This window comes from Molothrus ater, chromosome 19, assembly GCF_012460135.2.
Source record: "Molothrus ater isolate BHLD 08-10-18 breed brown headed cowbird chromosome 19, BPBGC_Mater_1.1, whole genome shotgun sequence".
Lineage (NCBI taxonomy): Eukaryota > Metazoa > Chordata > Aves > Passeriformes > Icteridae > Molothrus > Molothrus ater.
In genome coordinates, this window is record NC_050496.2 from 784062 (window position 1) to 811377 (window position 27316).

Consider the following 27316-nt stretch of genomic DNA (forward strand, 5'->3'; position numbering starts at 1 on the left):
TTAGGTGTGGCCAGGAGATCATTCCCTGTGTCCCAGCCCTGTGTCCCAGGGAAGGCTCTGCCCGAGGGCAGGAACCAGCCCTGAGTCCTGCTCCTCCAGGAAAAGGGTTCAACCTCGCTTGGTCCCCTCTGTAAAACAAGGGCTGGGAAATTCAGACCCCCACGTGCTTCCCAAAAGCTTTGCCAGCGCATTCTGCAGGGCAGGAATCACCTCTGAACCCCTTTGTGTGGTGGGTCCGTGGTGTGGGCCGGGGCTGCTCAGCACGTGTGGGGTGAGGAGGAAGCAGAGCTGAGCAGCTGCTCCAGCAGGGCACAGCAGGCTGCTCTTCCTTGAGCTTTCCATGGAGGGGGAAGCCCCGAGGGGGGACACACAAGCGCCTGGTGCGTGCTCCCGTGCTGCTTTCGCCGCTAAAAGCGCAGCTTCAGCACATGTGGGAGCGGGCCAGACCTGAGCCAGCCGTTCCCTCTGGAGGCAGGAGCGCTGCCTCCGGCTCCCTCACGGTTGGGCCCTGGTGGGGAGATGACAAAAGCTCCTGCAGGCTGCTGGGCTCATCCCAGGAGGGCCAAATGGCGGCTCAAAGCCTGGCCCAGCTCTGCAGCAGGAATCTCTGTCCCTCACGCCTGGCAAGGCCGCTCCTGTCACCATCAGCACGTCGGTGGCCGCTGCTCCAGCTCTGCCAGCCCCGCTGGGGACGTGAGGCTGGGCCTGTCCGTGTCAGCCGGGGGAATTGTGATGGCAGAGCACGGAGACAGCGGCTCCATCCCGCTGGGGGCGTGGGGACGGGGGTGCTGCTGCTCTCCCCTGAGCTGTCACGGCGTGCCTCAGCCGGGGATTGCTCCTGAGAAACACTCCCTGGGCTGAAATTTGATAATTAAGCAAATACAGCGTGGCTTTGTGTTGGGAGAGCACCATAAGGTAAACAGGAAGGAATGAGGGATTAAGACGTCTCTGCTCTGAGGGAAGGTGACGAGGCCGGAGCTGTGACACCTCCGTGCCGGGGCGAGGGGCCCAGCTGCGGGCTGGCATGGCACAGCTGCATTGTTCAGGGGTGAAGAGCAAATAAAAGCCACGGGAAAAGAAAACAAGCTATAAAATTCTCAGCAAAGCACAGAGCCCCGGCAACTGCGTCCTGATGGCCCCGTGACAGCTCTGGGGAGAGGCGGGCGAGGGGTCGAGCGTTTGAAGTCCCGAAGTTGTGCTTTGCAAAGGCCCCCTGCTAGAACAGGCCCGGTGTTGACTTTAGGCTGCATATGGTGGAGGAATTGGACAGCTCAGTCACAGCAAGCAAAGCAGGGGGGCGCCTTTTGGAACTTGGCTAAGTGGGTGTCATGCCAGGTGGGATGGGGGATGCAGGGGCAGAAATGAGGATTGTCAGCATGGTCAGGGCTGCAGGTGAGTGGCAGAGCCTGCGGTGTGGAAAGCTGAGGGAGAAAGCAGCTAGGAAGGTCTTGGAATGGCATCCAGAGCTCAAAGATGTGTGTGTGTCAGAGCTGGGAAACTGGGAAGGTTGGGCAGGTGATGATGGAAAACCCTTCCCACAGGGACCAAGGGGCTTCCCAAGGTGCTGGGAGGTGGGGGTCCCTCAGCAGTTTGGGGACCTTTGCACTGAGCAGTAACAACACAAAGTGAGAGTGGATGGAAAGGGAGATGAGCAGTGCTTCCATGGGGAAAGTGCTTGTGAGAAAGCTGAAGGTGCCACAGGGGTTTGTGTGTCCCAACCATGGATGGTCCCCCATCCTCACAGTCCCCTGTAGCCCCCTCTGAGATCAGGGAGAGGCAAACCTGTAGTTAGTGCAAGTCAGGGCAGTGAAATGTGGCCTTGGCAACCTCGTTTTGCCCTCCAAAGAGCCGTGAGGGCAATGGCCCATAGCGATGGGCTCACAGGTGAGGATGTGAGTGAGCAGCTGGCCTCCCACAGCCAGAGTGCCACCAGGGCCTCCCACCCGTGACAGGGCACCCACAGAGGGGTCGGCAGCAGCTCCCCGGGGTTGGCACCTCCCTGCTGGGGCACAGATGGTGACGTTGTCCCCTCTTTGCCTCTCCCAGCCTGCAACTGCAACCTGCACGCGCGGCGCTGCCGCTTCAACATGGAGCTGTTCAAGCTGTCGGGGCGCAAGAGCGGCGGCGTGTGCCTCAACTGCCGGCACAACACGGCGGGCAGGCACTGCCACTACTGCAAGGAGGGCTTCTACCGCGACCTCAGCAAGCCCATCTCCCACCGCAAGGCCTGCAAAGGTACGGGGTCACCCGTGGGTGGTGGGAATGCCACAGTCCTGCTTCCCCAGCGCCTCCTGCAGCCCCGCTCCCACAGCTCTGCCACTGGCCCAGCTCCTCCCGCTCCTCCCGCTCCCAAACCCGGCTGAAATTGCTTTTTTTGCTGTTTGGAATGGCTTTTTTTGCTGTTTGGAATGTCTTCCCATGCCCCCATGTTCCCTGCTGTCACCTCTGCAGCCTCCTGGTGAGGACAAGGCCACCCACGTCCCCTGCCATCACCTCTCCCTGCTCTGCCCAGCCTCCTGCTGAGGATGAGCCCATGGAAATAGAGGTCCTCACTGCTGAGGAGGACTTCAAATTATTTCAGGGTTTATCACTTAGAAATGGTGCTTCATCTGCTCCTCCCTGGTCATCACCCTGCAAGGGCAGAGGGGCACAGAATCCCAGGTATGGGTGAGATGTAGAATTCAAACCAGCCTCCCCCAAACCCCGTCTCCAGCTCCCACCCTTCAGGCAGAGCTGAGCCCACGCACAGAACTTGTCACTCCTCCGGACGAGGAGAGAACAGAAAAAGGGGAAATGGGTTTATTTTGAGCTCGGAGTATTTTGAGGTTTCCTCATGTGGCCGTGGAGGCGAGCTGGGATTCAGCTGGGGTGGGAGCAGCAAGAAGAGCAAATCCTGCAAATGAACCCTTTTTACTCTCAGCTGCTGCTGGAAGAGATGGAAATCCTGAACCTGAGGTGCAGTGAGAGGAATCAAGCAAACATTCAAAAGCCAGATTAGAAAATGCTGGGGTTTCCCGCAGAAATGCTCAGCTCTTGTCTCTCTAAAGACTCGTTTCAACAAGAAATGGAAAGCTTTTTGCCTTCAGATCAGTATTTTTGGCTGGGAAGTTTGAAGTCTCCAGCATTTTCAATTTTTTTGTTTGTTCTTTGTTCCTTACTGAAAACAGACATCTTTTGCCATAGCAGAAAAGAAATCCCCTTTTCAGACAGTCCTACTCCCCCTTTTGAGCCTTGTAAAAACAATTCCAATGAGATATTTTCTGATATCTCCCAGGTGCTCATTCCTGCTTTTCCCAGCTCACCTCTGGAGCTGTTCCCCTGTCCTGTCTGTCCCTCCTTGCTGTCCCCTGGCCCTTCAGTGTCACTGACAGCGCTGAGTCCTGCCCAAAACCCGGCTGGGTGGCACCTGCAGGTGGGAGGCCTCTGCATCGTTCTGTGCCTCAGTTTCCCCAAGCAAGCACTGAGAAGACATCACTGGCCTCTGGAGGCTTTCAGGCTGAGCTCCCTGCTTGCAGGATCATTCTCTCCATTAAATCCTCTTTGCAATTGCTCTCTTCTCCTGCTCTGCCTCCTGGAGCCTCTCCCTCGCTTGAAGCTGGAGATGGCCAAATCTCAGCTCTCCTCCAGGCGGGTTGGTGACAAATCTGCACCCATCAGAGCTGCCAAACGAAGGTTTGTGGTAACTGTGCTGGACATGAGTGTGATTTCCCAGCCCTGAGGCGTTTTGGGGGGGCAAATCCACCACCCCTACAGCAGTGAAATGAATTTCCCCTCAGCATCCCTTTGAAAACTCCTTTTCCCGAGCTCTGTTTGTCACACAGTGGGGTTTATGTTCCCTGACTCAGGGTTTGTGCTGAAATCATTGTTGCAAATGGGCAGATTTAAACCCAATCCTCCCATTTAACAGCCCCAGCCACCTCCCCATTGATAACAACATTCATTTACCATCTCCCCAAACCAACACTCCCAGAGCCTTACCCCCACTGGACTTGGTAAAAATGAAGGAATTAGCCATCCTGAGCTCCTGCCACCTCCCTCATCACTGCCTGCACCCAGCAGAACCATATTATTTTCTCTATATTTTCCTCGATAAAACCTGATTCTTTAATCCATCACATCACTCTGATCATGCCCCACACATAATAAATTTAAATAAAAGCATCTCAGAGAGCCCTGGTGCCTTGGGAGCTGCTGAGGAGCTCGTGGCTCTCACCCACCCCAGCAAGGTCTCGGCTGATCTCACAGCAAAGGCTCCATGAAAGAGCTGCCAGAGGCATTTTTTCATTAATTCAACTCCATTTATTCAGCCCAAGTGACACATCCAGCTAAGCTGCCTCTCCTGTGCCTTGCATTCCTCATCTCCCACTCCATCCCATGCACGAGGTGCCTCCACTCACAACACATCCAACAGCAGCAAATTAAAGAGGCTGGAGTTGCATTGTTTGAAATGGTTGGTTTGGGTAATTATGCAAAATATGACATTGCAGAAATGCTTGCACAATGTCTCCTTCTTTTTAACTTGGAGAAAAGGAGAATTCCACAAACTTTTGCACGTGTTGCAGGGCAGGGGTGAGGCTCAGGCAGCAAAAGGTGAGCAGAAAGCAGAGCTGGGCAACACGCCCAGCTCAGGGCTGCTTGTGTTTCCAACAGCCACACCTTTAATAATTGATAAATAAAAGACTTTTCTAATGGTCTGAAGTGGAGATCAGCAGTGCAGGTGAAGGCTCAAGGAGCTGGGGTGTAAGGATGGTTCTCCCTGATGGCCAACAGTGATCCAGCCATGCCAGGTGCTTTGCTCTGTTCGCTTCCAGTGGTTCTCGTTGCAAAAATGATAAAAGCCTGGAAGTTGTCAGTGGCCAGAGATGCCCTGGGACAGAGCCATGCCAGGCAGGCTGTGGCAAGGAGGCTGCAAACCGCAGGCAAAGGAATTGATGACAGCTGGAGCAGGGATATTACACGGAGTGGCAGTGCTGGGTGTGAGCCAGAGCCTGCCAGGCTGGAGCTGCCCATGGAGCTGCCCATGGAGCTGGCCATGGAGCTGGCCATGGAGCTGGCCATGCAGGATGTGGCTGCTCGGGGTGGGTGGCCAGGCAGGCCCTGGGACACCAAGGCAGGGCTCCCCTGGCATTCCGGGGTCAGACTGCAGCTGGCTCCTGCCCCAGCCCTGGATCCCGGGCTGGAGGAGCCCGACGGTGCTGCTGCTCCTCCTCCAGGGGGTGGGTGGGCTCATCCCGGCAGGAGGGGAGCAGGATGGATGCCCTTTGTCCTGGCACACACATCCCACCCGTCCTGGGCACACCCCTGGTGCGCGGCTGGCCCGAGAAGCAACAAAACTCAGGGTATGAGAAATTTCCACGTTCATTTTTCAGACTCGGACAAGGATGAATTGTTCCTCTTTTCTCCCTGGCTTTTGAGAAATCACCAAGAGCTCCCAGCACGCTGAAGCCCCGCTTCCAGCTCCTTCTGCTTTCCCTCTGCTCCAAATGATGTTGCAAGTGAAATTCCACATCTGGGTCCTGCAAACCTCATCCACCCCGCTCTGTCATGGGCCGCTGTAAATCAGGGCCCTGCTGTTGGTTCTTTTGATTAAACTCCCTCCTGATATTTGCCAGATTATTGGCACTAATGTAATTCCATTGGAGTGGAGAGTCTGCAGGGTTTTATAGCCTGGCTGTAAAGCAGCTCTGCGCTTCGGGGAGAGGCTTTGCACACTTTTTGATGAAAAGATGACAAACGAGACGTGCTCTGAATGCACTTGTGCTGAGGCTGCCAGCACAAACCCCTCGTGCAGGGGCAGGATTTGGCACCTGGAGAGGTCACATCCATCAGGGCTCAGTCTTTTGGGAGGAAATGGGATTGTCTGTGTGCCTGGTGCTGCTGCAGCCTGGGGAGCGTTCCAGCTGTGCTGCAGGATTTCATGCCTTGTGCAAACCCCAAAAAGCACTCCCGGCCTCCCTGCCTGTCCTGGCCTGCACCCACCAAGGGTCGAGAGTTGACATTTGCATTTTGGAGGCACTTGGGCTGGAGCAGAGGGAGGTGAGGGCTGTCCCCATGGGCTCAGCCTCCCGTCCTTGATGTCATGGGTGCACATAAAGGGATTTTCCCCACTCAGTCTCAGACATTGAGTGAGGCAGAACCCGAACCCCTTTGGCTTTGGGAGAGCCAAGCAGAGCCCCGGTGACAGGGACAGTGGCACCAGTCCCCGTGTCTCTCCAGTGACTATAGAGGGAGCTGCGTGACCAGCTTAGAGCTGAGAGCTCATTCCCTGGAGGCTGGGCCAGGGGAGATGGAACCTCTCTGTTCCTGCTGCTGGATCCCGCTGGGAGGCTGGGGCACAGGAGGTGCCAGGGGGAGCACCCACGGCAGACAGCAGAGCTGAGGATGGTGGCACTGCCACCAGAACAGAGCCTGAGGATGGTGGCACTGCCACCAGAGCAGAGCCTGAGGATGGTGGCAGTGCCACCAGAGCAGAGCCTGAGGAGGATGGCACTGCCATCAGAGTAGGGTCTGAGGATGGTGGCACTGCCACCAGAGTAGGGTCTGAGGATGGTGGCACTGCCACCAGAGCAGAGCCTGAGGATGGTGGCACTGCCACCAGAACAGAGCCTGAGGATGGTGGCACTGTCACCAGAGCAGAGCCTGAGGATGGTGGCACTGTCACCAGAGTAGGGTCTGAGGATGGTGGCAGTGCCACCAGAACAGAGCCTGAGGATGGTGGCACTGCCACCAGAACAGAGCCTGAGGATGGTGGCACTGTCACCAGAGCAGAGCCTGAGGATGGTGGCACTGTCACCAGAGTAGGGTCTGAGGATGGTGGCACTGCCAGCAGAGCAGAGCCTGAGGATGGTGGCACTGCCACCAGAACAGAGCCTGAGAATGGTGGCACTGCCAGCAGAGCAGAGCCTGAGGATGGTGGCACTGTCACCAGAGTAGGGTCTGAGGATGGTGGCACTGCCAGCAGAACAGAGCCTGAGGATGGTGGCACTGCCACCAGAGTAGGGTCTGAGGATGGTGGCACTGCCACCAGAGCAGAGCCTGAGGATGGTGGCACTGTCACCAGAGCAGGGTCTGAGGATGGTGGCACTGCCACCAGAGCAGAGCCTGAGGATGGTGGCACTGCCAGCAGAGGTGTCCCAGTGCTGGTGTCCTGGTGTAGCACAGGGACACCAGTCTGTCCATGGTTCCACTCGTGGTCAGCATCCCTCCAGCCCTGGAGATGTCCCCTGCCACCACGGTCCCCAATCCACACCTGGGGGGCAGACAAGCTCAGAGCTGAGGTGTGCCAGAGACATTGGGATGGCCTGGCTGGATCCCTGCTCCAGGGCCAGCAGTGGTGGCCCCTGCAGGGCTCTGTCCCCAGCCTGAGGGAGATGCTCCCCTCTCCAGAGCTGCCTCATTTTGTTGCCCATGTCTCGTCCAGCTCAGTTGTGGTTTTAAGGCAAATTCCAAGGCAATACTTTCCAGGAATCCACCCCGGGGAGTTGTCCTTAACGATCAAACCTGCCTCCCTTCCTTTCCTCCCTTTGCTCCTCCAGGATTCCAGCTGGAGCTGCTGCTGAGGAGAGAGGAGCCAGCCTGTGGTGCTGGCAGGGCTTGGGTTGGGCTCTTGTGTCAGGGCTTGGTCACCTCTGAGGAATCACATCCCTGGAGAAATCCCAAACTTTCCAGGCATTGATCTGCCAAGCACAGACTTCAAATTCTCCCCAGGACTGTGGAGATTCTCTTCCACTGCCACAAGAACGATTTTCTAGTTCCATTTCCATCCTGCATTTGTCAGTGGCTGTGCCTGAGTCACCCTTCCCCACAACCCCATAGTTCCTAATATTGATATTATTGCAAGCCCTGAGAGCTGATTTATGGCTTCTGCATGTACAACTTGTCATGACAGTCCCAGACTCACACAGACCATCAGAGAAGGTTCTGGAAATGCAGCTCTGAGCTGTCCGTGCTCACAGGTCGCTGTGGGAATGTCCTGGGGCAGCACGGGAGGCTCGAGTGTCACCCATGTCACCTCCTCCATGGCACCACCACGAGCCAGGGCAGAGCTGCCCTGTTCACCCAGCTGGGCTGGAGGGATCCCAGAGAAAAGAAGGGACAGCAGCATTACTGAAACTCTTAGACTGTTCTGAGTTTGCAGAACGAAACCATGGAAAAGCAGTGATTTTTTTGTTCAAGTAAGGCTCAAGCTCAACACAAAGCATCTCCCAGCCCATGCCAGCTTTTAAAGAATCCATTAAAATCCACATTTTAACGATGGATAAGCAGACACATCAGTTTAGGCAGCCGCCTCTGTGTGAGGCAGAGTGGGCAGAGTTTGCTGAGCTGTGGAATTCAGGGCAGGACGCTGCTGGATCCGTGAGGGGATGGAGGAGGCTGCTCAGAAGGAGCTGGAATCTCCATTCCCCCCTGGAAACCACCTCAGCACCTTCAGAGGAGAGACACAGCTCACAGCTGAGTCCCGAATGCATGGCAGATTGTGGATGGCCCAGCTCAATGGGAAAATGTAGACAGCATGATTTCCCAGACCAGAGCCGGCCCTGCATTCCTGAAAAATCACATCCTGGCAATGCTGGTGCCCAGCAGGGGTTTACTGGATGAACTGGGGACCGGCCACCTTCCAAACTGGGGCTTGGATTTGGGTTTCCAGCAGGGAAACATCCAGGAGCAATCCTGGAGGGCAGGTTGGGATGTGGTTTGTCAGAAGTGGTGACACAATAGAGGGGAATTTGCACCCTATTAAGAAAATAAAACCAGACTAAACCCCAGCTCTCCATTGCTGCTCTCAGACTAAGGACAAAAGTTGCTAAATTCACTTGCAAAGCCAGACCTTTGCATATCCACGAGACAGAGGAAAGAAAAGGAATAATTTGCCTTCCCCATGAATGTTTTCCAATAATGGAGATAATTTCCTGCTTCAGAGCAGTTCTCAGGAGTGGAAAGTGCTTCAGGCTCTCAGATCCTGAGAATTAAACCCAAGCTCAGCCCTGCTCATCCCCACACTCTGGTTTTCAGTGTACTAAAGTGAAAAGGGTTTTTTTTTTCTGGTAGGAAAGGATTTCTTTTCCACTTAAACAGATGCTTCTCCGAGCATTACAAACGAGGGCCTGGGATTTGTGCCCCGGGAGCTCTCACTGGGATTTCTCCCTGCTCTGGGGGTGCTGGGGACTCGCCCCACTGTGGATGCTTTGGTGTCCCATGGGGGCTGTGCACACCAAAAGGATCCATTTCTGCAGAGCTTCTCCCTCACCTTCCCCACTGACTCCTTTCCTGAGGCGTGTGGCAACCTCATTATCTCCGAGACTTCTGCTCTGCTGCCAGATTTGATTTTTATTATTAGAAGGAGAATGCACTTGTAGGAACCTCGTTTCCTCCAGAGCCAGGCTAAAAACACATCAGGAAGAGAAAAACTTTGTCTCTCTTTTTTCCCCTTCAATAACAGCATTCCCAACCCACTCCTCCTCATGCAACATCTCCCATGAGGGCAGGGGGAGCTGGGCTTGGCTTTAGGTCCATGAGGCCACCATGCCCCACTGAGCTGCTGCTCTTGGCCTGGCCAGAGCTGCCCCTGCAGCTGAATTTTGATGGAAAAATCAAAGGCATCACATCCTCCACAATAAAACCCAAATCTTCCCAGCAAAGTGGGGTGAAGGAAACCCCAGTGCTTCATCTCAGCATCCCTGGCAGCTCCTCCAGCCACGCTGGAAGCGCGTGGGAAGGGGAGCTCTCAGCGGACAGGGGAAGTTTTAACAGGTTTGGAACAAGGGAGTTTTCCAGCATTTGGGGGAGTGCTGCCATAATTGTCCCATTGTGTGTGTCACTAATGCCTGCCCGCAGTGCCCCTGCCCAAAAAGTGGATTTACAGCCGGGGTTCCAAGGCCCCTCCGGATTAGCGGCGACTCCGGCTCAGTGGAGGCTTTGTGGCCCCGTCTGTTCCTTGTTATGGAGAAGACAAAGCCAAGGTCTGATCTGTGAAATTTGGCCCAAACTGCAGGGCACCAAAGCCCTTGGCTCCCCCGAGTGCCAGCCCAGGAGGGGAAATGGGAGAGCCCTGAGAAGTGGTGTGGGAGGAGGGACAGCAGGAGACACCCAGAGATTGTTTGGCTCTGCCCAATAAAAGGAGGAATTCATGTTCTGCTGGCAAGAAACCTTCAAATCTCCAGGAGAATGTGCTGAGGGACACTGAGCACGAACATGATCCTCTGGAGGGCTAAAGGCAGCTCCCAGTGCGCAGACAGGCTGAGCAGCTCACGGCAGGGCAGTTCGTGGTTAATATTTAAAGTCATTATTGGTATTCAGAGTCAGCACAGAGACATTTCCACCCCTGCTTGTGCTCTGCAAACCAGCTGGGGCCGGACTGGGTGGGTGCACACCCAACTCCAGCTTCTTTTCCCCATCAATCCGGGGATTTGCAGGACGTGCTGCCCGTGCTGGAGATGCTCTGGCAGCGCCAGGGCTCTCCCATCCCCACGGGAGGTCCCCGGAGCCAGCACAAACCCCTCCTCAGCGCTCAGGTGCACAGGCTCTGCTCAGGCTTCCCTCATCCACCCACAAATGACCGGGATAGGCACCCAGAGGAAGGAGCTCTGCTTGTTTTGAATTGATTTCCCGAAGACAGGAGGCAAAGCAAAGCTGTGAAAACATCCTGTCCTCTTGGGACCACTTCAGGGTCACCTCTGGGATGGATTCCAGCTACGGGGACACTCCAGGAATTCTCACACCTTGAGTTCCCTGGGAAGATGTGTTCAGAGGGAGCAGGATTTAAAGTACCTGAGCTCCTAAAGACAGCGGAGCAGGAAAAAAAACAACTCTACAGCAAAAAACCTCACTTAAGCAATAATGCCAGAACCGCCCCTCTAAATGCTAAACCACAAGGTTAAGTGAGACATGTTTGCTGCATCAGGATGCGTTGTTGAGGCAACAGGAGAATTTAAATTGAATTTGTTTCGACATTTTGACAACAAACCTGGGTTTGCTGCGATTTTTTCCAGCAGAAGTTTTCTGTAGCCACTTTTTTTTTTTTCTCCCGTTGAAGTCTTTGGAGGAAGGAAGGGAAACAACCAAAGGGAGGCAATTCTTGGCCATGATTCTGGAAAAGCATTTTAAAGCCTGGTTAAATATAAATGTGCACCTAAGGCACATTGGCTACCTGGGATTGAATTTGTACTTCAGCCTGAGTGTGATTTCTGAATGCGGGAGCCTTCATCACTGATTATTGCAAATTAAGGGGTTTTTCCCAGTTTAATGCACTGTTGGGTTCCTGCTCAGTCCAGAGGCTGGATCTGGAGCCCTGTGGGGTTTGTGATCCTGGCACATCCAGGGTGACAAGAGGAAATCTGGACACCCTGGCAAATCCAGCCTTTTTTTCTTGTCCTGGCAAAAGGATTTTTCATCACTCTGAAAACTCCCAAGGAAGCAGCTTCCCTGGAAACAGGAAGATGCTAATTCTCCAAAAATGCACATCTTTTCAGGCACCTTCTCCATAAAGGTCACACTTGAGGGGAGTTGAGCCTGGGGATTTATCCCTGTGTTTACCTTTCCCCACACGGGGAAGGGGCAGGATTAGCGGCTGGGAATGCCTCCGCCCCCGAGCACCGGGATGCGAAAATATTTGCATTTTTGTCGTGCTATTTGTCAACCTTCAGCGGGGCAGAACCACCTCAGCAAGTTCAACCACCTGAACTGAAAAACCGAGGGTTTTTTTTGTCCCAAGCACAGCCCCAGGATCCTTCCAGGTGTTTTTTAGCCCCAAAACCTGAGCTGAAGCACAGAAAGGCGCCGCTGGCTGGGCTGGGGCGGGCGATGCTCTGCCTCAGCAGGTTTGTACAGAAAATCGGGGCTGATTCGGAAGCTCCAGACAGAGCCATAAAAGCCCACGGCAGCCGGTTGGGCAGAGCCTGGCCCCGGGGGAAATCTCCTGGCTGCAGGCGGTGAGGAGCTGCCTGGCAGCGCTTATATCCGTATATATATTAATCCCAGCTAATGTAACTACAGATGTTCTCATTCAGAGCCCTATCTAATCCTGTTGGGCCCTTGCCATGGTGTCTCGTAGCAGGAGTTCTACGAGTTAATTACGTGCGGTGCAAAGCAGCGTTTCCTTTTATCGCTGAAAAGGTTGCCTTTTCAAGGCCCTCAATGTCCCTTTGTTGCTGGCTTTGAGGAGCAGTGAAGAGGAGCACCTGTCTGACCTTCCCGGCGCTGCGCATTGCTTGGCAGCCCTCCACCGTCTCTTGGCAAGGCGTTCCGAATCTTTTCCGTGGGTGCTCTCCGTGCCTTTCACTGCGGCTCCCAGCTGAGGACGTGCTATTGATTTCTATAGTGCCCTGATATGAATTCAGAGTTTCTCTCTCCCCCTTTCACAGCACAGCCTCCCATCTTGTGGCTCTTCTGAGCTCCGCTGCAATCAGCCAGATGTTTCATTGAGTCCCACATCTTTTCCTGGAGTGGATGCAGTTAATTGGGACCCTTCAGCGTGGATGAGCCATCCTGTTCCCTCCTTCCACTTATGCCTCCTTCTGCGCTCCGGATTTTGGCTGCTGTCCCCCATCCACTCGGCCGCTGTCTCGCACAGAGCGCCGTGGTCTCCTCACATCTGGAGCAGCCAAGCTCAAGGTGCTCACCTGGGAGTGCTCTCAGCTCCCTGCTTTCCTGGTGGATATTTTATAGGGGATTCAGCTTCTGGGAGCAGAGGCAGCCCCACTGCTGCCCCCATTGCCCGTTAAAGCCTCCCCATAGATTCCTGCTCCTTGTTTTCTCCTCCACAGCCATGTTTTCAACCAAAAATAATTTCTTTTTCAGTAGGAATTCCTGGTCATCTCTGCCACAGACACTCAGCATAAATTTTTCTTAATGGTTTTTGGAAAAAACCAAAATCCTCAGAGTTATTTCCCTTCCCCCGATGTTCTGTGGGCATTTTCCTTGCTCCAGCATCATCCCCGTTTGCTTCTCGCCCATCTCACCACACCCTCTGTGGGGTGATCCTTTCAAGCAAGGCATGAGGAAAACCCCTCGTTTTCCTCCTTATCATCCCCGGGATGTCCCGGACACTTTCCTGTCCTGCTCACGGAGCTGCCCTCAGCTCCGGTGCCCCGAGGGCTCTGCTGAATTTCTGCACTTCGGTGGGGGATGAACAAATCCTCAAATCCCTGCGCCCAGGGAAGGGCAGGGATGAGAGCCAGGCAAGTTCAGGAATGCAAACGTGTTCTGTGAGTGCCAGGGTGCCCATCGGAGATGCCAAAGGGGCGTTTGCAGCTATCACCCCCCCGCTGGCATCCTGGTGCACACTTCCCGCAGTTTGGGGCTACAGCCCAAAGGAATTTGAACCGGATTGGGAAAATCAGCGTCAAGCACCAGCAGCCCGGCCCTCCGTGGCTGGGGAAGGAGAAGAGCCTGTAATTGCTGGCTGCAAGTGTTTGCACTGGCCGAGGAACGGTAAATTACCTTTAATTGCTCCTAATTGCTGGCGCTGGTTCAGTTTCTCGAGGACAGGGACGGCAAATCCCCATCTGCAGGCACGGGGAGAGCCCCGCCTGCCTCCCCCGGCGGCAGCGCTGAGCGCCCTGGCTCCCGGAGCTTGGGAACCACGGGCTGGGCCCAGGGGACGCTGGGGACAGGTGACACGGGTGGCACAGGTGACACAGAGCCCGTCCCGTCACCCAGAGCGGAGGATTTCACCCTCGGCGGGGCAGAGATGGCCGGGATCTCATCCCGGTGAAATCCGGGTCCCCGACCCTCTGCCACTCGTGCCCCCTGCAGCCCGGGACACATCACATCACACACGGGGCCACCAGAGACCTCACAGAGCCCGGCCTGGGGGAACCGGAGACAACCTCAGAGAGATTCGGCTCTGAAAATAACCCGGCAGCTCTGGGTGAGCTGGCCGAGCCACTGCCTCAGGAGGGGAGGAAGCAGCAGCATTTGATTGATTGATTGATTGATTGATTGATTGATTGATTTCTGTGCTGTCCAGAGAGTGCTCGGTGCTCTCACTGTGGCCTCAAGAGCCTGGGGATCTTACTCATCACCAGGACTTTTCCCCCTCTTTCCCCTCTTTTCCCTCTTTTGCCTCTTTTCCCTCTTTCCCCTCTTTCCCCTCTTTTCCCTCTTTCCCCTCTTTCCCCTCTTTTCCCTCTTTCCCCTCTTTTCCCTCTTTTCCCTCTTTTCCCTCTTTCCCCTCTTTTCCCTCTTTTCCCCGGTCCCACTGTAAGGAGGGCGATCCCCTCACCCGGGGGCTCCTCACAGGATGGGCTCTGCCTGGAGCAGCCCCGAGGGCACGTCTGAAACACGAGGCTCTTCTCCCCATCCTCCTGCCCTTTGCCTCTCCTTGGGTAACCCTTCCCTGATTTGCTTATTTTTGTGTTAACTCCTGACTCTCTGCTCTTCTGTGACGCTTTTCTCTCCTGTTCCTCCTTCAGGCCTTCTCTTAACGTGTTTGGATTTCCTCTCTCCCAGCATTACCTGAGCCATTGGGGCTGCAGCAGGAAGGTTTTCTCACCTAAGCATCCCTCTGCTCATCACCAGCCACGCTGATTTCCCGTTAAAACGTTTCCAATCTAAATTAGCTTTAGAAAAGGAGATTTCTGCAGTGGGCAGGTTTGCAAGCAGCTGTTTCCCAGTGGCAGCTCGGGGCAGGGGGGAGAGAGGTACTTTTAATCAAAAACGCCAAATCAGAAGTGTTAGGAAAAGAGGAGGAAAGGAGCAAAGGCTTTGTCGGTCTCTTGAGGGGTTTCTTTCCCTCTCATGTGAAAAATTACTGGGTTTTGGCAAGGCTCTGTCTCTTCCCACCCAGCCCCTCTGGGGGCAGGGCTGGTGGCAGTCTGGAGTTCTGGGGTGTCCCCAGGGAGAAGTTGGACATCCCAGAGCAGGGGTGCTCCAGGCACCACCCCAGCCCTGCTGGGCAGGGACCAGCCAGGAGCTGCTGCCCAGGGAGGTCACACTGGGCTGGCTTGGAGGGAGCCTCCAGCCAAGCACCAGCGCTTGGGAACCCAAACCCAGCGTGGGATGTGCTCTGCTGTCCCCACATGAGGCACATCTGGGGTGTTTGAGAGCCGGGGATGTGCAGAACAAACCGAACAGAACTGCAGGGTCCAGGGAAAGCCCTCTTGGGAGTGGTGTGCCCAGTCTGGGGGCCTTGGGGGGATTGAGCACTGGTGCCCTTGGGGACACTCGCCCTGCCCTGACCCCACTGCAGCCCCGTCCAGGACCCAGGCAGAGGGACAGGCTTCCCCCAGCCCCTGTTCCTGGCAGGCAGCTCCCCTGAGGGGCAGGAGCAGAGCGGGATCAGCGCTCCCCAGGGAGGGATTTGGCTGGCTCCTTCCCGGGATGCTGCAGAAGAAAAGGAAAGTTTCCTGCCTGCCTGCCTGTCCCTGCCACGGCTCAGCAGGGGCAGCCCACAGTCTGGCACGGCGCTTGCAGCTCTTAGAAATCAGGGCTGTTAACAAATGTGCGAGGCCGTAATCCTTTTGGAGCACTGATGATAACAAGCCCTGATGCTTTTTGCTTTTTTTTTTTTTTTGGCTTTTCTTCTTTTTGCCTTTTTTAAATTCCCCACCCCCCCCCCCCCCCCCGGCAAACAGCTGTGCCGGTGAAGTCCCACTGCGGGAAATGAGATGGTGAATGTTTGAATGTTTTCAAGTGCAGTATTTACATCCCCTGCCAAACCCTTCACATCTGCCCGGCTCTGCCGTCAAGGCTGCATCCATCTGGCCGGGAACAGCAGGTCCTCAGCCCGCCTGCATCCATCCATCCATCCATCCATCCACCCATCCCACAAGGGCATTTCCTTCCTGTGCCCGCAGTGCCAGCTGCCAGGGATGCTGCTCGGCGGGGAGGGCTCTGAAAGGACCGCTTTGATTTTTCTTGGAGTGCACGTGGGATGAATTCCCGAGCGATTCGATTGCTTCCTGCCTGAGCTGAGGGGTGGCGGGACCCTGCTGGCTTTGCACCTCTGTACCGGCCCTGCCACCGCCCCCGGGCTTTGCGGCTGCTGGCTGGGGGCAGTGGGTGACGCTCCCCTGCCTTTAAATCCTGCAGACTCCTGGTCCCAGCGCTGGTGGGGTGAGCAGCTGGGTCCGTGGGATGCACCCCCACGCTGCCTCCCAGGATTTGTCATCCTGGCTGCACTTCTGTCCCCGCAGCGGGGCTGTGACAGGGCCACCCCCTCTCCGGCGCTGTCCCCAGCCCCTGTGCCCAACGCCACGGCTGGTGCGCCTCATTCCGGGGCTTTGCCGGAGCGCAGAGAGCGCGGAGCGGTGCCGGGGCAGCTGCCCCGCTCCCCGCCGATGCCGCACCGCCCCCGTGCCCTGCCCTGACCCCGCTGCCGTGTGTGCCCCGCAGAGTGCGACTGTCACCCCGTGGGTGCCGCCGGCCAGACCTGCAACCAGACCACGGGCCAGTGTCCCTGCAAGGACGGCGTCACCGGCATCACCTGCAACCGCTGCGCCAAGGGCTACCAGCAGAGCCGCTCCCCCATCGCCCCTTGCATAAGTAGGTGGATCTTCCTTCTGTGGGGTAGGGATTTTAACCCTTAAAGACCTGCCGGAGCTGCTGCCCGGGCTGGGCGGTGCCGAAGCGCACAGCGCTCGGGGTGGGGGCTGCCTGGGGACCCCTCTGCTCTGCCCAAAGGGGGTCCAAAACCCACAGCGGCTTCCAGCAGCTCTCCTGCCTCCTTGGGGGGAGTCTGTGAGTGCATCTACAGCCAGGTGTGCTGGGAATTCCATTTGGTTTCATGGAACAGAGGTGCTCCAAAAGCACATTTATTCAGGGGTGCCACATCAGGGCTGGATGCTAAAGCAGATCACTACAAACACGTTCTTTTCTCCAAAATCAGGCTGTGCTGCACTGGCACAGAGCTCAGACCAGAGCAGCTGCTCCTTTGACTGAGTTTCCATCACATCTGAGAGCCCCTGGGCTGCTGCAGGGGCTCTTGCACTCACACAGCCCTGCCATGGCTGGGTTTACCCTTGGCTTCCTTGGGTTTGCTTTTCAATTTGCCTGCCCAAGGCAGGTACAGCTCCCAAAACGCCTCCACTGCAGCCTCGGCTCTGCAAACACCTGGATCCCCTCCCTCTCCCTGCCTGGGAAGGTGGGGTTCAGTCCTGTGCCCCTCTCTGCTGCCCGTGGGGTTTGCTGCTCTTGGACCTTCCAGTGGCTCATGCTCCTCGTGGGACATCCCCACCTGCCCTAACAAAACAGAGCATCAAAATCAATGTGCCAGGGATGGGAAGGAGGAACTGCTCCCCTAAGGGGCGATTCCCTGATGCTAAAAGGAGAAAAAGGCCCAGCAAGAAAAGTGAAGGTTAAAAGATTCCAGCCTTTGTTGGGGACCCACAGCCTGTTCCCACACCATTGCCCCCCCAGCACAGCCATTGCCAAATTCTGGGGCAGAGACCCTTTCTCCACCTTCTCCTGCTGAGGAAAACAGACATTCCAGGGTGGTTTGGGGCCACTTGAGATTCATTTTTCCCCGTGTTGCAATGGGACAGCAAGAGCCCAAAGCAGAGGCTCGCTGTCCCCAGGACCTCCAGCCGTGGCTCCAGTCTGCTCTGCAGCAAGTGTGCACAAAGGTTTATCATGAATCATTCCCCAGGGCCAGGGGAAAGCAGAGAGTAAATTGTTCCTTGCATCAGCTCCCTCAGGATTCATGGCATTTATAAATACAGGCCCAGGATTTCAACATGGCCCATCCAGGGTTTGGAGCTGGGCACAGCCACTCCCTCATTTACTGCTGCTGGTAATTCCCTGTTCCCAGGGACTTGTAGCCATGAAAAGAGCACCTTGGGTCTGTGTCAGGCCTGGCTGAGCACCCCCAGCACCCCCAGCTGTGGGATGGTATGCTGGCTCCCAGTGCTGCCTGCCCATGCACCGTGGCTTGTACTGTGTTCCATTGCATGAAGGTGAGCCACCCCAAAAATCACCTGATGCCCTATGAGCTGCTGCCACACCGCCAGCAAACCCTGCCTTGGTGGGTGTTCCCCCCCAGGACTCCAGGAATGCAGGAAGGACATCCAAAGGGAGCATCCTGCACAGCTGGGACCGTGCAGCTCCCTCCCTCCCTCCATCCACAGTCCACCCTCCCAGCAAACACAGCCAGGCCTGGGAACGAGTCTCCAGAGCACGATGTGGTTCCAGCTCTGCAAAGCTGGCCCCAGATCAGAGCCAGGGAGCAGGGAATTGGCACCAGATGTGTTTGTGTTTCCTTTAAATGCGGGAGGCACCCCCTGCACCCCAGCAGAGCTGCAGTGCTGAACCTGCACCCTGCCTCTCACCAGGGGAGTACCAGCACTGCCTCCGAGCTGGTGGCAGCAGCTGCAGGGGACAGCCCAGGGACACCAGTGACAGGGGCTGGGCACCGTGCAGCACGCAGCCAAAAGCCAGAATGTTTTGTTCAAACCCCCTTTGTGACAGCCTTGAGGGACGCCCGGTTCCCCAGTTCCCGCTGTACTGGTTTGGGGGCTCTCGCTGGCGCACACGGCTGGGAGGGGCAGCTGCAGCGTGGGCAGGGAGCAGCTCTGGGGTTTGCAATAACTTCTCCTTCCTCCTCCTTTGTCTCCTGTGTGTCCCCTGTGCCCCGGCTGTCCCGCAGAGATCCCGGCTGCTCCGCCCACCACGGCCGCCAGCAGCGCCGAGGAGCCCGCAGGTACGTTCATTCCATTCCCTTCTTCGCAGGTCCGTTCATTCCATTCCCTTCTTCGCAGGTGCGTTCGTTCCGTTCCCTTCTTCGCAGGTGCGTTCGTTCCATTCCCTTCTTCGCAGGTCCGTTCGCTCCGTTGCCTTCTTCTGGAGCATCTCGGTGCTCCGTGTCTCCTCAGCAATCACCTCCCTCGAGATAAATTGCACCAAAGCCATAAATCCTGCTGCTCGTACCGGGACCAGGGGTTTCCTTTGATGCCCAAACGTGCTGGAAACACGTGGCTGGCAGCATCCTGAGGGCCGGCTGTTCCCCGGAGGGCAGGGAGGTGCAGGAGGATTTCCTGCCGAACCTGAGAGCACAGGGGCATTACCCAGTGCTGGATCCGAGTGGAAGCACAGCTGTCCCCCCGTGTCATCGAGGGACCCCGATGGTGCTGCCCAGGGGATGGCAGCAGGAGCCAGAGGGTCCCTCAAGGGCTGACTTGTCCTGGGCTGCTGCCTGGAGCTTCCCGGGGTATTTGAGCCCCAGCTCTGAAGGACAGGAGGTGGAAAAGCTGTTTACTCCTGTCCCAGCGGTGCAGGAGAGTTCATAAATTAAGGGCTTTGGACTAAAAGTGACAGATGTCACCTTGGATTGATCCCTGAGTTGAGTGCTGTAGCAGGGATTGTCACCCAGGCCCAGGAGCAGGGGACAGCCCTGGAATCTTCAGTCCCAGTGCTGGTATCCCAGGGGGTGTGTGGGACTGACTGAAGGGACAGCTTTTACCCCTGCAAACACAGCAGACCCCTGCAGCCTGCCATGGGAGAGGGGCTGCTCAGGCTCTAAAGCCCAGCTGATAACTGAGAACTGCATGAAGCTGATAACCGAGCACATCCCAGCAGGGCCAGAGCCCTTCCTTAGCTCAGGAGCCCTGGCTGGAGGCTGGGGTTGGTTATGCATGGTCTGGGAGGGATGGGAAATGCCTGCACAGTGCCTTGTGGATCCCTGTGTCCCTGGAGGGCCACATGTCCCCATTCCCTGCCCAGAGGGGTGACCAGGGACCCGGGCATCCCCTCAGGAGCCTTCTCCCAGTGAAAGCCCAGCAAAGGCTGAGCTGAGCTGAGCAATCCATCAGGCCCAGAATCCCATCATAATTCTTCTCGCTGGGATTTTGTTTTGGAGTTTTTAAGCACTGCTTTGTCCAAGGAGCTTGAACCCTCCATATTTCATCCCTTTTCCTCAACGGGGAGCATCCAGCAGTGCTGTGTCTTGGCATCTCTCAGCTCCCACCCCCACCCTGCTGAAATCTGGGGGGTTTTTCACAAATCCCTAAATCAGTGTCTGCGAGCCAGAGCTCCCATGCTATGGGAGGAAAAGGGTTTGGAAACAAGATGGGAAAAGCAATTAGTGAGAGACTTTGAGTGCAGGCAGTTGTGGGAGAGGTGCTGCCCCATTTCCTGTGCTCGTGGCCACGAGGGACAGAAAGTGGCCAAGAGCTGAGGGGCATCAGCACAACCTGAGCCATTGCAGAGACCACGGGCCAAGCTGGCCTTGGAATGAGGGGTGGGACAATGTCAGCTCTGGTGTGGGGGGTCCTGCCTGGCTCTGCTTTACTCTCAGGGGTCCCAATCAGTTTGGGAAAAGCAGCCAAAAGTGGATTGTTTAGATGAAATGCATCCATGCTCTCCCATGCTGGGAGATTGGAGGAAGAGGAGGGGCTGCTCCTCATCTCTGCTGCCAGGCAAGAGGAGCTTTTCTGGTGCTTTTTTGGTCCCTCTCTGACAGAAGAGACCACAGTGAAAGGGCAAACAAAAATAGCAGGGGCGGGGGTTTACAGAGGTTTACAAACCTGCCAGTCAGTCCTTGTCTTATCTGAATCAAATCCAGATTTTCTGGGGAATGATTATCTGAAATGGATGATTTCAGCCAGGGGGCTTAAATAAAACCAGGTGATTGGATTGATGCAGCTCCCCATGGTTTTCCCCTGGAAATCAACCTCTGCAGTTTCAAAACCAGATCTGGCCCTTCCAAATGTCGTTTTGGGCCCTTTTGTTCCTGGCTGGTGGGGAAGAGGCTGGATGTAAGTGCAGGAAAGGGAAAAGCCAGCTCTGAGGGCTCCCTGGCCCTCCCAGACCCAGAGCAGCTCTGGCTGCAGGTTGCAGCTTTCCCTGAGGGCAGAGGAGACCTGAGGCAGAGCTGGCTGCGTGCTGTGGTACCCAAATCTCAGCCTGAATCCTCCCCAAGAACCAGGAGCGGGGAACCCGCCCTCCCTGGTGAGCTGGAGCTTGTTTCAGCACTGACAGGGAGAAAAGCCCGAGCCCTTGGCTGTGTCAGCCGTCGAGAGCCGGGAGCATCCCGAGCCTGGGAACAAAGCCCTGCCCAGCTCCCTGCGGCGCAGGCGGGAGGGGAAATCCTCATTTCATTCAGCCCGGGGTAAATCCGGGCTCGGCCTGGGAGTCTCCAGCTTTGTGCCCATCCAAAGGAGGAATTCATTCAGCCCTGCCCGGGCTTTCTCTGCCTTGTCCCAGCTGTAAGCGAGGTGATGGATTGGCTGCGTGATTGATTGAGTGATGGATTGATCAGCGGCATCCAGCTCCCTCTGAAAGGTTTCTCATGGTGATCTCAGTGAATGGCTGGGAGCACAATGGGGGAGAGGGGCTTCCAGTGAGCGAGCTCCTGGTCGCTTCAAAACAGCTCAGAAAGTCTGAAGGAAAAAACCTAAAACAACCCCCAAAACTGCTGAAATTCGGATAAACTTCATGCACAACGGCACTGTGCTCTCATCATCCCAGTGCTGGGCTTCCTGCAGTTCCACATCCATGCATTCCTCCTTCCCTGCATCCCTCCAGCCCCAAATCCCTGCATCCCTCCAACCCCACATCCCTGCATCCCTCCAGCCCCACATCCCTGCATCCCTCCAACCCCACGTCCCTGCACCCCACTCCCTCCGTCCAAACCCTTCCATTCCTGCACCCCCTTATTCTTTCATCTCCACATCCCTTTATCCCTGCAACCCTTTATCCCCACATCCCACCACAGGCAAGCCTCGAGATTCAGAGTCAGGACTGACAAGTTCCCTCTCCCCACCCTGGGCCATTTCCAGAGGCTGATTCCCCCTGGAGACACGAAGCTCTTGTCCCAGCACCAGCTCCCTGTTTCTGCATCTCTGCTGAACAGAAAACTGTGATTTTCCCCCTGGGCTGGGAGGTGCTGTCAGGCAGGGATTTATGGGGTGCTTGGCTCCCAGGGACAAGCGTTTTCCTAGGAATGTATTTCAGTGTTGGCAGTGGCTCTTGGCAGGGCACCCCTGGATTTGTACCCCACGTCCCCAGCGTGTCCTGGGGCTCAACACTGGATAAATCTTATGGGAAGGGATAGGAAATGTGCAGCTCAACACTGGATAAATCCTGCGGGAAAAGACGGGAAATGTGCAGCCAGCCCCGGGAGAGGGCTGAGCAGGGGACAGAGGTGTGGAAGAGCTGTGAAAGCCCGTGTTGGTGGGGAATGTTCCAGTGAGGTGTTTTCCAGTTCACTGCTTGTTTTCCAGTGCAGTGCTCCCAGCGCAGGCTTTTCCAGTGCAGCGTTTCCAGTGGGTGTCCGGCACAGCTGGACTGTCCCCAGCAGCCATCTCCTGCTCCCGTTAGACCCGGGAACATGGGGATGTGCCTGTCCTGAACCACCAAAAACCCCTCGGGCCGTTCATCCCCATCCCCAAACCGGCCCAGGCAGCGCCGGGGACAGGCAGGGAACTCCCCCCGGGCGCTGGGGGCTGCCTGCGGTGGTGCCGGGGCCCAGAACTGCCAGGGAGGGACCAAAGGCACGGCAGCCGGGACCGGAGCGGCCGAGGAGCCTGCGAGGACATTGCCGGGATGTGGGGGGACAGCCCGGTCACATCCTGGAGCTGCTGGTCCTGCTGGACCGCTGGGGTTGGGGCTGAGGAGGTGGAAGGGGCTGAGGAGGTGGAAGGGGCTGAGGAGGTGGAAGGGGCTGAGGAGGTGAGAAGAAGGGGTCGCGGAGATGGGAAGGTGCTACGGAGATGGGAAGGGGCTGCGGAGGTGGAAGGCGGAAAGGGGCTGAGGAGATGGGAAGGGGCTGAGGAGGTGGAAGGTGGAAGGGGCTGCGGGCTCCGGGAATCCCTCGCTGCCGCTTTCCAGCCGCTCCAGGCGAGAGGCTTTAATCTAATTACATGCTTTATTTGCGCCAATTTGTTTTTCAATCAATCTTGCTCAGCCAGAAGAAAGGAGGCTACTGTGGGCTCATTTGCACCTTCTTGTTCCAAGGGAGAGGTTAATGGCCGTTATCCGCTGGGATCGGCGCTCCCGGCTCTGCCTGCCCGGGAGCTCGGGACCCTCCCGCAGCACAGGCAGCGAGGTCCCAGCCTGGCACGGGGCACTGGGCAGCACCCTCGGGACACGCTGGCTGTGAGGAGCCGCTGCAGGCAGGGCTCGGGATGCTCCCAAGGTGCTCCCAAGGTGGCATCCCGCAGGAAAGGTTTTGTGTGTCCATTGCCAGGGATGGCAGCAGGGTGCCAGGGGAAGGTTTGGGTCTGCAAAGCACCAAAACAAACGCGTGAATACGAGTGGAAATTACTCCTCCCGCCTTCCCTGCCCTGCCGGGGAGTGGCACGGCTCCGTGCCGTGGGGGCTGTGCCCGGCACAGGGCAGGGCTGCCCTCGGTGCCCCCGCACTCCTGTGCTGGTGCCAAGGCTCCTCAGCCCGCTCTGCAGAGCAGAGGATGCTCTGATGCCCAGCAGGTGCCTCTGCCTGGGCAGAGTGGTCACAGTCCCCCCTCAGCCGGTGGGACAGTGAGGGGCAGCTCATGCACAGAGAACTGACCAGGAACTCTGGGGAGGGAGAGAAAAGGGCAGGAGCCCCAAAGCTGTTCAGCACAGCCTCCCCTTGCATTGCAGCAAACCCAAGCAGCCCTGCTGGTCTGCCCTGCCCCACTCCGGGGGTGTCTGGGACCCCAGGCAGACCCCACTCCCGTGTTCTCAGTCCTGCTCTCTCTGGTAAGAGAATCTCAAGATTTAGGATTTGCTATTTGGGGCTGCACCTTCCTTTAGTGTCTCAGTCCGGCTGCACATCCCCACCAGTGACAGCAGGAGATGGGGGCACCCAGACCCCACCTGCAGAGCCCCCAGAGAGCCCAGCCCTGGCAGGGAGGGCAGGACAATGCCCCTCACCCCAGTGCTGGGCTCAGCCTGTCAGGGCCAGGGCTCCCTCCTAAGCCACAACACCTCCACCCTGGATCACAGCCCACAAAGGCATTTAGGGCCCTACCTGGGGGAAATCAATAGGAATTTAGCTGCATAAATTCGGATTAGAAATCTGAATCCCCTTGGGGATCTAAGCCTTATATCTGCATTTCCAGTTAGGTACCCAGGCCAAGAAATGTGGCTTTAATCGCTCTATCATGTCAGAATCAAGGGGCCTTTAATTTCCGTTCCCGACATGTGGCTTTTGCAGCGGCTCAGAGCTCAGCTTGGAGCTGGGAGTGCAGCAAGAGGCGCCTGGTGCATGCAGGGCCTTCCCTGCAGCAGCACTCAGCACCCACAGCTCTGCTGCCAGCACCTCCCTCCTGCCCAGCCCCGCAGCATCAGCGCCCTGGGCAGAGCAGGATCCATGAACAAATCACAGGATCCATGAACAAATCATGGGATCCATGAACAAATCATGGGATCCATGAACAAATCACGGGATCCACGAATAAATCATGAGATCCATGAACAAATCATGGGATCCATGAACAAATCACAGGATCCATGAACAAATCACAGGATCCATGAACAAATCATGGGATCCAGGAACAAATCACGGGATCCAGGAACAAATCACGGGATGGGCACTCAGCACCCTGCAGCTCTCAGCCTCATCACAGCAACCCCAGACAACCCCCAAACCAAAGATGTTTAAACAGAACAAAATTCAACTTTCTGCAAAGGAAGAAAAAAAATAAAAGAAGAAGAAAGAGAGAAAGAAAGAGAGAAAGAAAGAGAGAAAGAAAGAGAGAAAGAGAGAAAGAAAGAAAGAAAGAAAGAAAGAAAGAAAGAAAGAAAGAAAGAAAGAAAGAAAGAAAGAAAGAAAGAAAGAAAGAAAGAAAGAAAGAAAGAAAGAAAGAAAGAAAGAAAGAAAGAAAGAAAGAGAAATTAAGTTAAACAAAGAAGGTGTTTAGCTGTGAAAAGTCCCTGCCCAGCCAGAGAATTAGCTCTGTCGAGGGGATGGGCTGAGCTGCAAAGCTGCTGAAGGCTGTGCTGACACGTTTTACTGAGCTGCGAGCGACACGAAGCAGCCACCGCCACCTGCTCCCCCTGCGAGCCAGCGGCTCCAGCGCCTCTCCCGTCCCTCCTGCTCTGCTCATCGCGGGGAGCTGCTGCTCCCCCGGCCCGGGGCATGCAGGATGCAGGGCTGGCCCAAAACCCACCCAGGGCTGGCTGTGTTTGGGCTCGTGGCTCTGGAACCGGGATTTGCACTGGAATATTTGTGCAGCTGAGCAAGCCCGCAGGAAAGGCTGGGATGTCACCATGGGATTGTCCTGCACCAGGGGCTGGGTGCTTCACAAGGGTGGCTGGGCTGGACATGGGCTGAGAGGGGCTCAGACGGTCCTGGGTCTGTTCAGAGCAGGGCCAGCAGGAAGGGCAGGACAGCAGCAGTGTGAGCACCAAGCCCTGCTCTGCCCCCTGGGCAAGGGACACTTGTGCAGCACAGCGGGACAGGGAGCTGGGCCCATCCTGCTGCCCCCTCATCACTCCTGCAGGACAGGAGCTGGACACTGACCCCCAGAGCAGAAGGGTGTCCCTCAGGCAGCTCTGGGAATTCCCAGCCTGGCTTGTGGCTGGGCTCTGGCATCACCTCCCACGGGCAGGATGTCCCAGGCTGCAGCCTCATGGAGAGGGGAGAGAAGGACCTGCAGGACAAGGAGCCTCTGGCACAGCCAGGCAGCACAAGCCTTGGCACTCCTGAGGTTTGTCACATAAACATTTGGGGACAAATTGTGCAAGAGTCTCACATCGTGTGTCTCCTGTCAGATGAGAAAAACAAATGGGGGGCACGAGTAGCTGGAAGCCCTCAGGCATCAGGGTTTGGAGGGGCCTTGGCCAGGCTGTAGCTGGGCACAGATCTCAGCTGGGGCTCTGGCAGGGGGAAGATCATAGGGTTTGGGTTTGGGTTTGGGCCTGGCTGGGTCATGCTGGAAGAGCAGGAAGCCTGGTTTGCCTGAGGGTGTCTCCTGAGGAGCAGCAGCAGCAGGGAGCCATGGGGACTGTGCATGGCCACATGAGAGGGGCTGGGGCACACAGGGGTCACAGGGGTTGGTGCTGAGGGGGTTCCTCATGGTCTTGGCACCCAGTGTGAGCTGGCCATGGCACGTCAGCAGCATTGTCACCTTCCCCACAGCCCCCTGGGGTACCTCAGCAGGTTCCCCATCCATGCCCCAGCAGTGGCTGGGGAAGGAAAGACAGTGCTGGGAGAGATGGAGGCCTCCAAGGCTGTGCCTGTGCCAAGGCCTCCTCCATCCCTTCTCCCTGGATCAGGGCATTCTGTGGGTGCTGAGGAGCTGTGGATGGGCATGGGCAGCACGTCCACGAGCCCACCCCAGGCCTGCAGCTGGCATGGCCCAGCCCCTCTGCAGCCACACCAGCACAGCCCTGGTGCCATGGAGCTGTGCCCAGCAGTGACCAGAGGGCACTGCCCACCTGCTGCAGGGCCAGCAGCTCCCAGGGCATGGCTCGGTGTCCCTGCAGCTCCCAGGACAGGGCTCGGTGTCCCTGCAGCTCCCAGGGCAGGGCTCGGTGTCCCTGCAGGCTCCAGGGCAGGGCTCGGTGTCCCTGCAGCTGCCAGGGCAGGGCTCGGTGTCCCTGCAGGCTCCAGGGCAGGGCTCGGTGTCCCTGCAGCTCCCAGGACAGAGCTCGGTGTCCCTGCAGCTCCCAGGGCAGGGCTTGGTGTCCCTGCAGGCTCCAGGGCAGGGCTCGGTGTCCCTGCAGGCTCCAGGGCAGGGCTCGGTGTCCCTGCAGCTCCCAGGGCAGGGCTCGGTGTCCCTGCAGCTCCCAGGGCAGGGCTCGGTGTCCCTGCAGCTCCCAGGGCAGGGCTCAGTGTCCCTGCAGGCTCCAGGACAGGGCTCAGTGTCCCTGCATCTCCCAGGGCAGGGCTCGGTGTCCCTGCAGCTCCCAGGGCAGGGCTTGGTGTCCCTGCAGGCTCCAGGGCAGGGCTCGGTGACCCTACAGGCTCCAGGGCAGGGCTCGGTGTCCCTGCAGCTCCCAGGGCAGGGCTCGGTGTCCCTGCAGGCTCCAGGGCAGGGCTCGGTGTCCCTGCAGGCTCCAGGGCCCTGCCAGTGGCCCGTGGCCCACGGCCAGCAGTGGTGGCAGTGCCATGGGCCCGTGCCAGGCTCCCGCCGGCCGCCCGGGCCAGGCCAGCGTGTCCCAGCAGTGGGGGCCCATTAGAAATGAAATGTTCCCCCTGGGGTATTTTATTTGCACACTTCAGTAGAGTGGACACCAAAAGGCTTTGCTAATGCTTCATGGGCTGCTAATTTCCTCCGTGACCCGCATTGTGGCGGGCTGACCCCGGCCCGAATCTGCCGGCAATGAATGCCAAAGGCTGACACCGGCCCGGGTTAGGGGTGACAATGGGGCCTCTGTGGGCTCCGGGCAGGCTCCAGTGGGAGCTGCAGAACAGCGGGAATTTGTGTGGCTCTCAAAAGCTCTGGGTGGCACAA

At 57.0% G+C, this 27316-nt stretch overlaps 1 protein-coding gene across 1 annotated transcript in view; it reads left to right on the forward strand.

The window, feature by feature from the left end:
- NTN1 (netrin 1) overlaps positions 1-27316 on the forward strand; it is an 84189-nt gene that overhangs the window by 49844 nt on the left and 7029 nt on the right. Inside the window, exons 2-4 of the mRNA XM_036394886.1 lie at positions 2047-2235; positions 16333-16482; positions 18581-18634. Of these exons, the coding sequence (XP_036250779.1) occupies positions 2047-2235; positions 16333-16482; positions 18581-18634 (393 nt within the window). The remainder of the gene's footprint in view (positions 1-2046; positions 2236-16332; positions 16483-18580; positions 18635-27316) is intronic.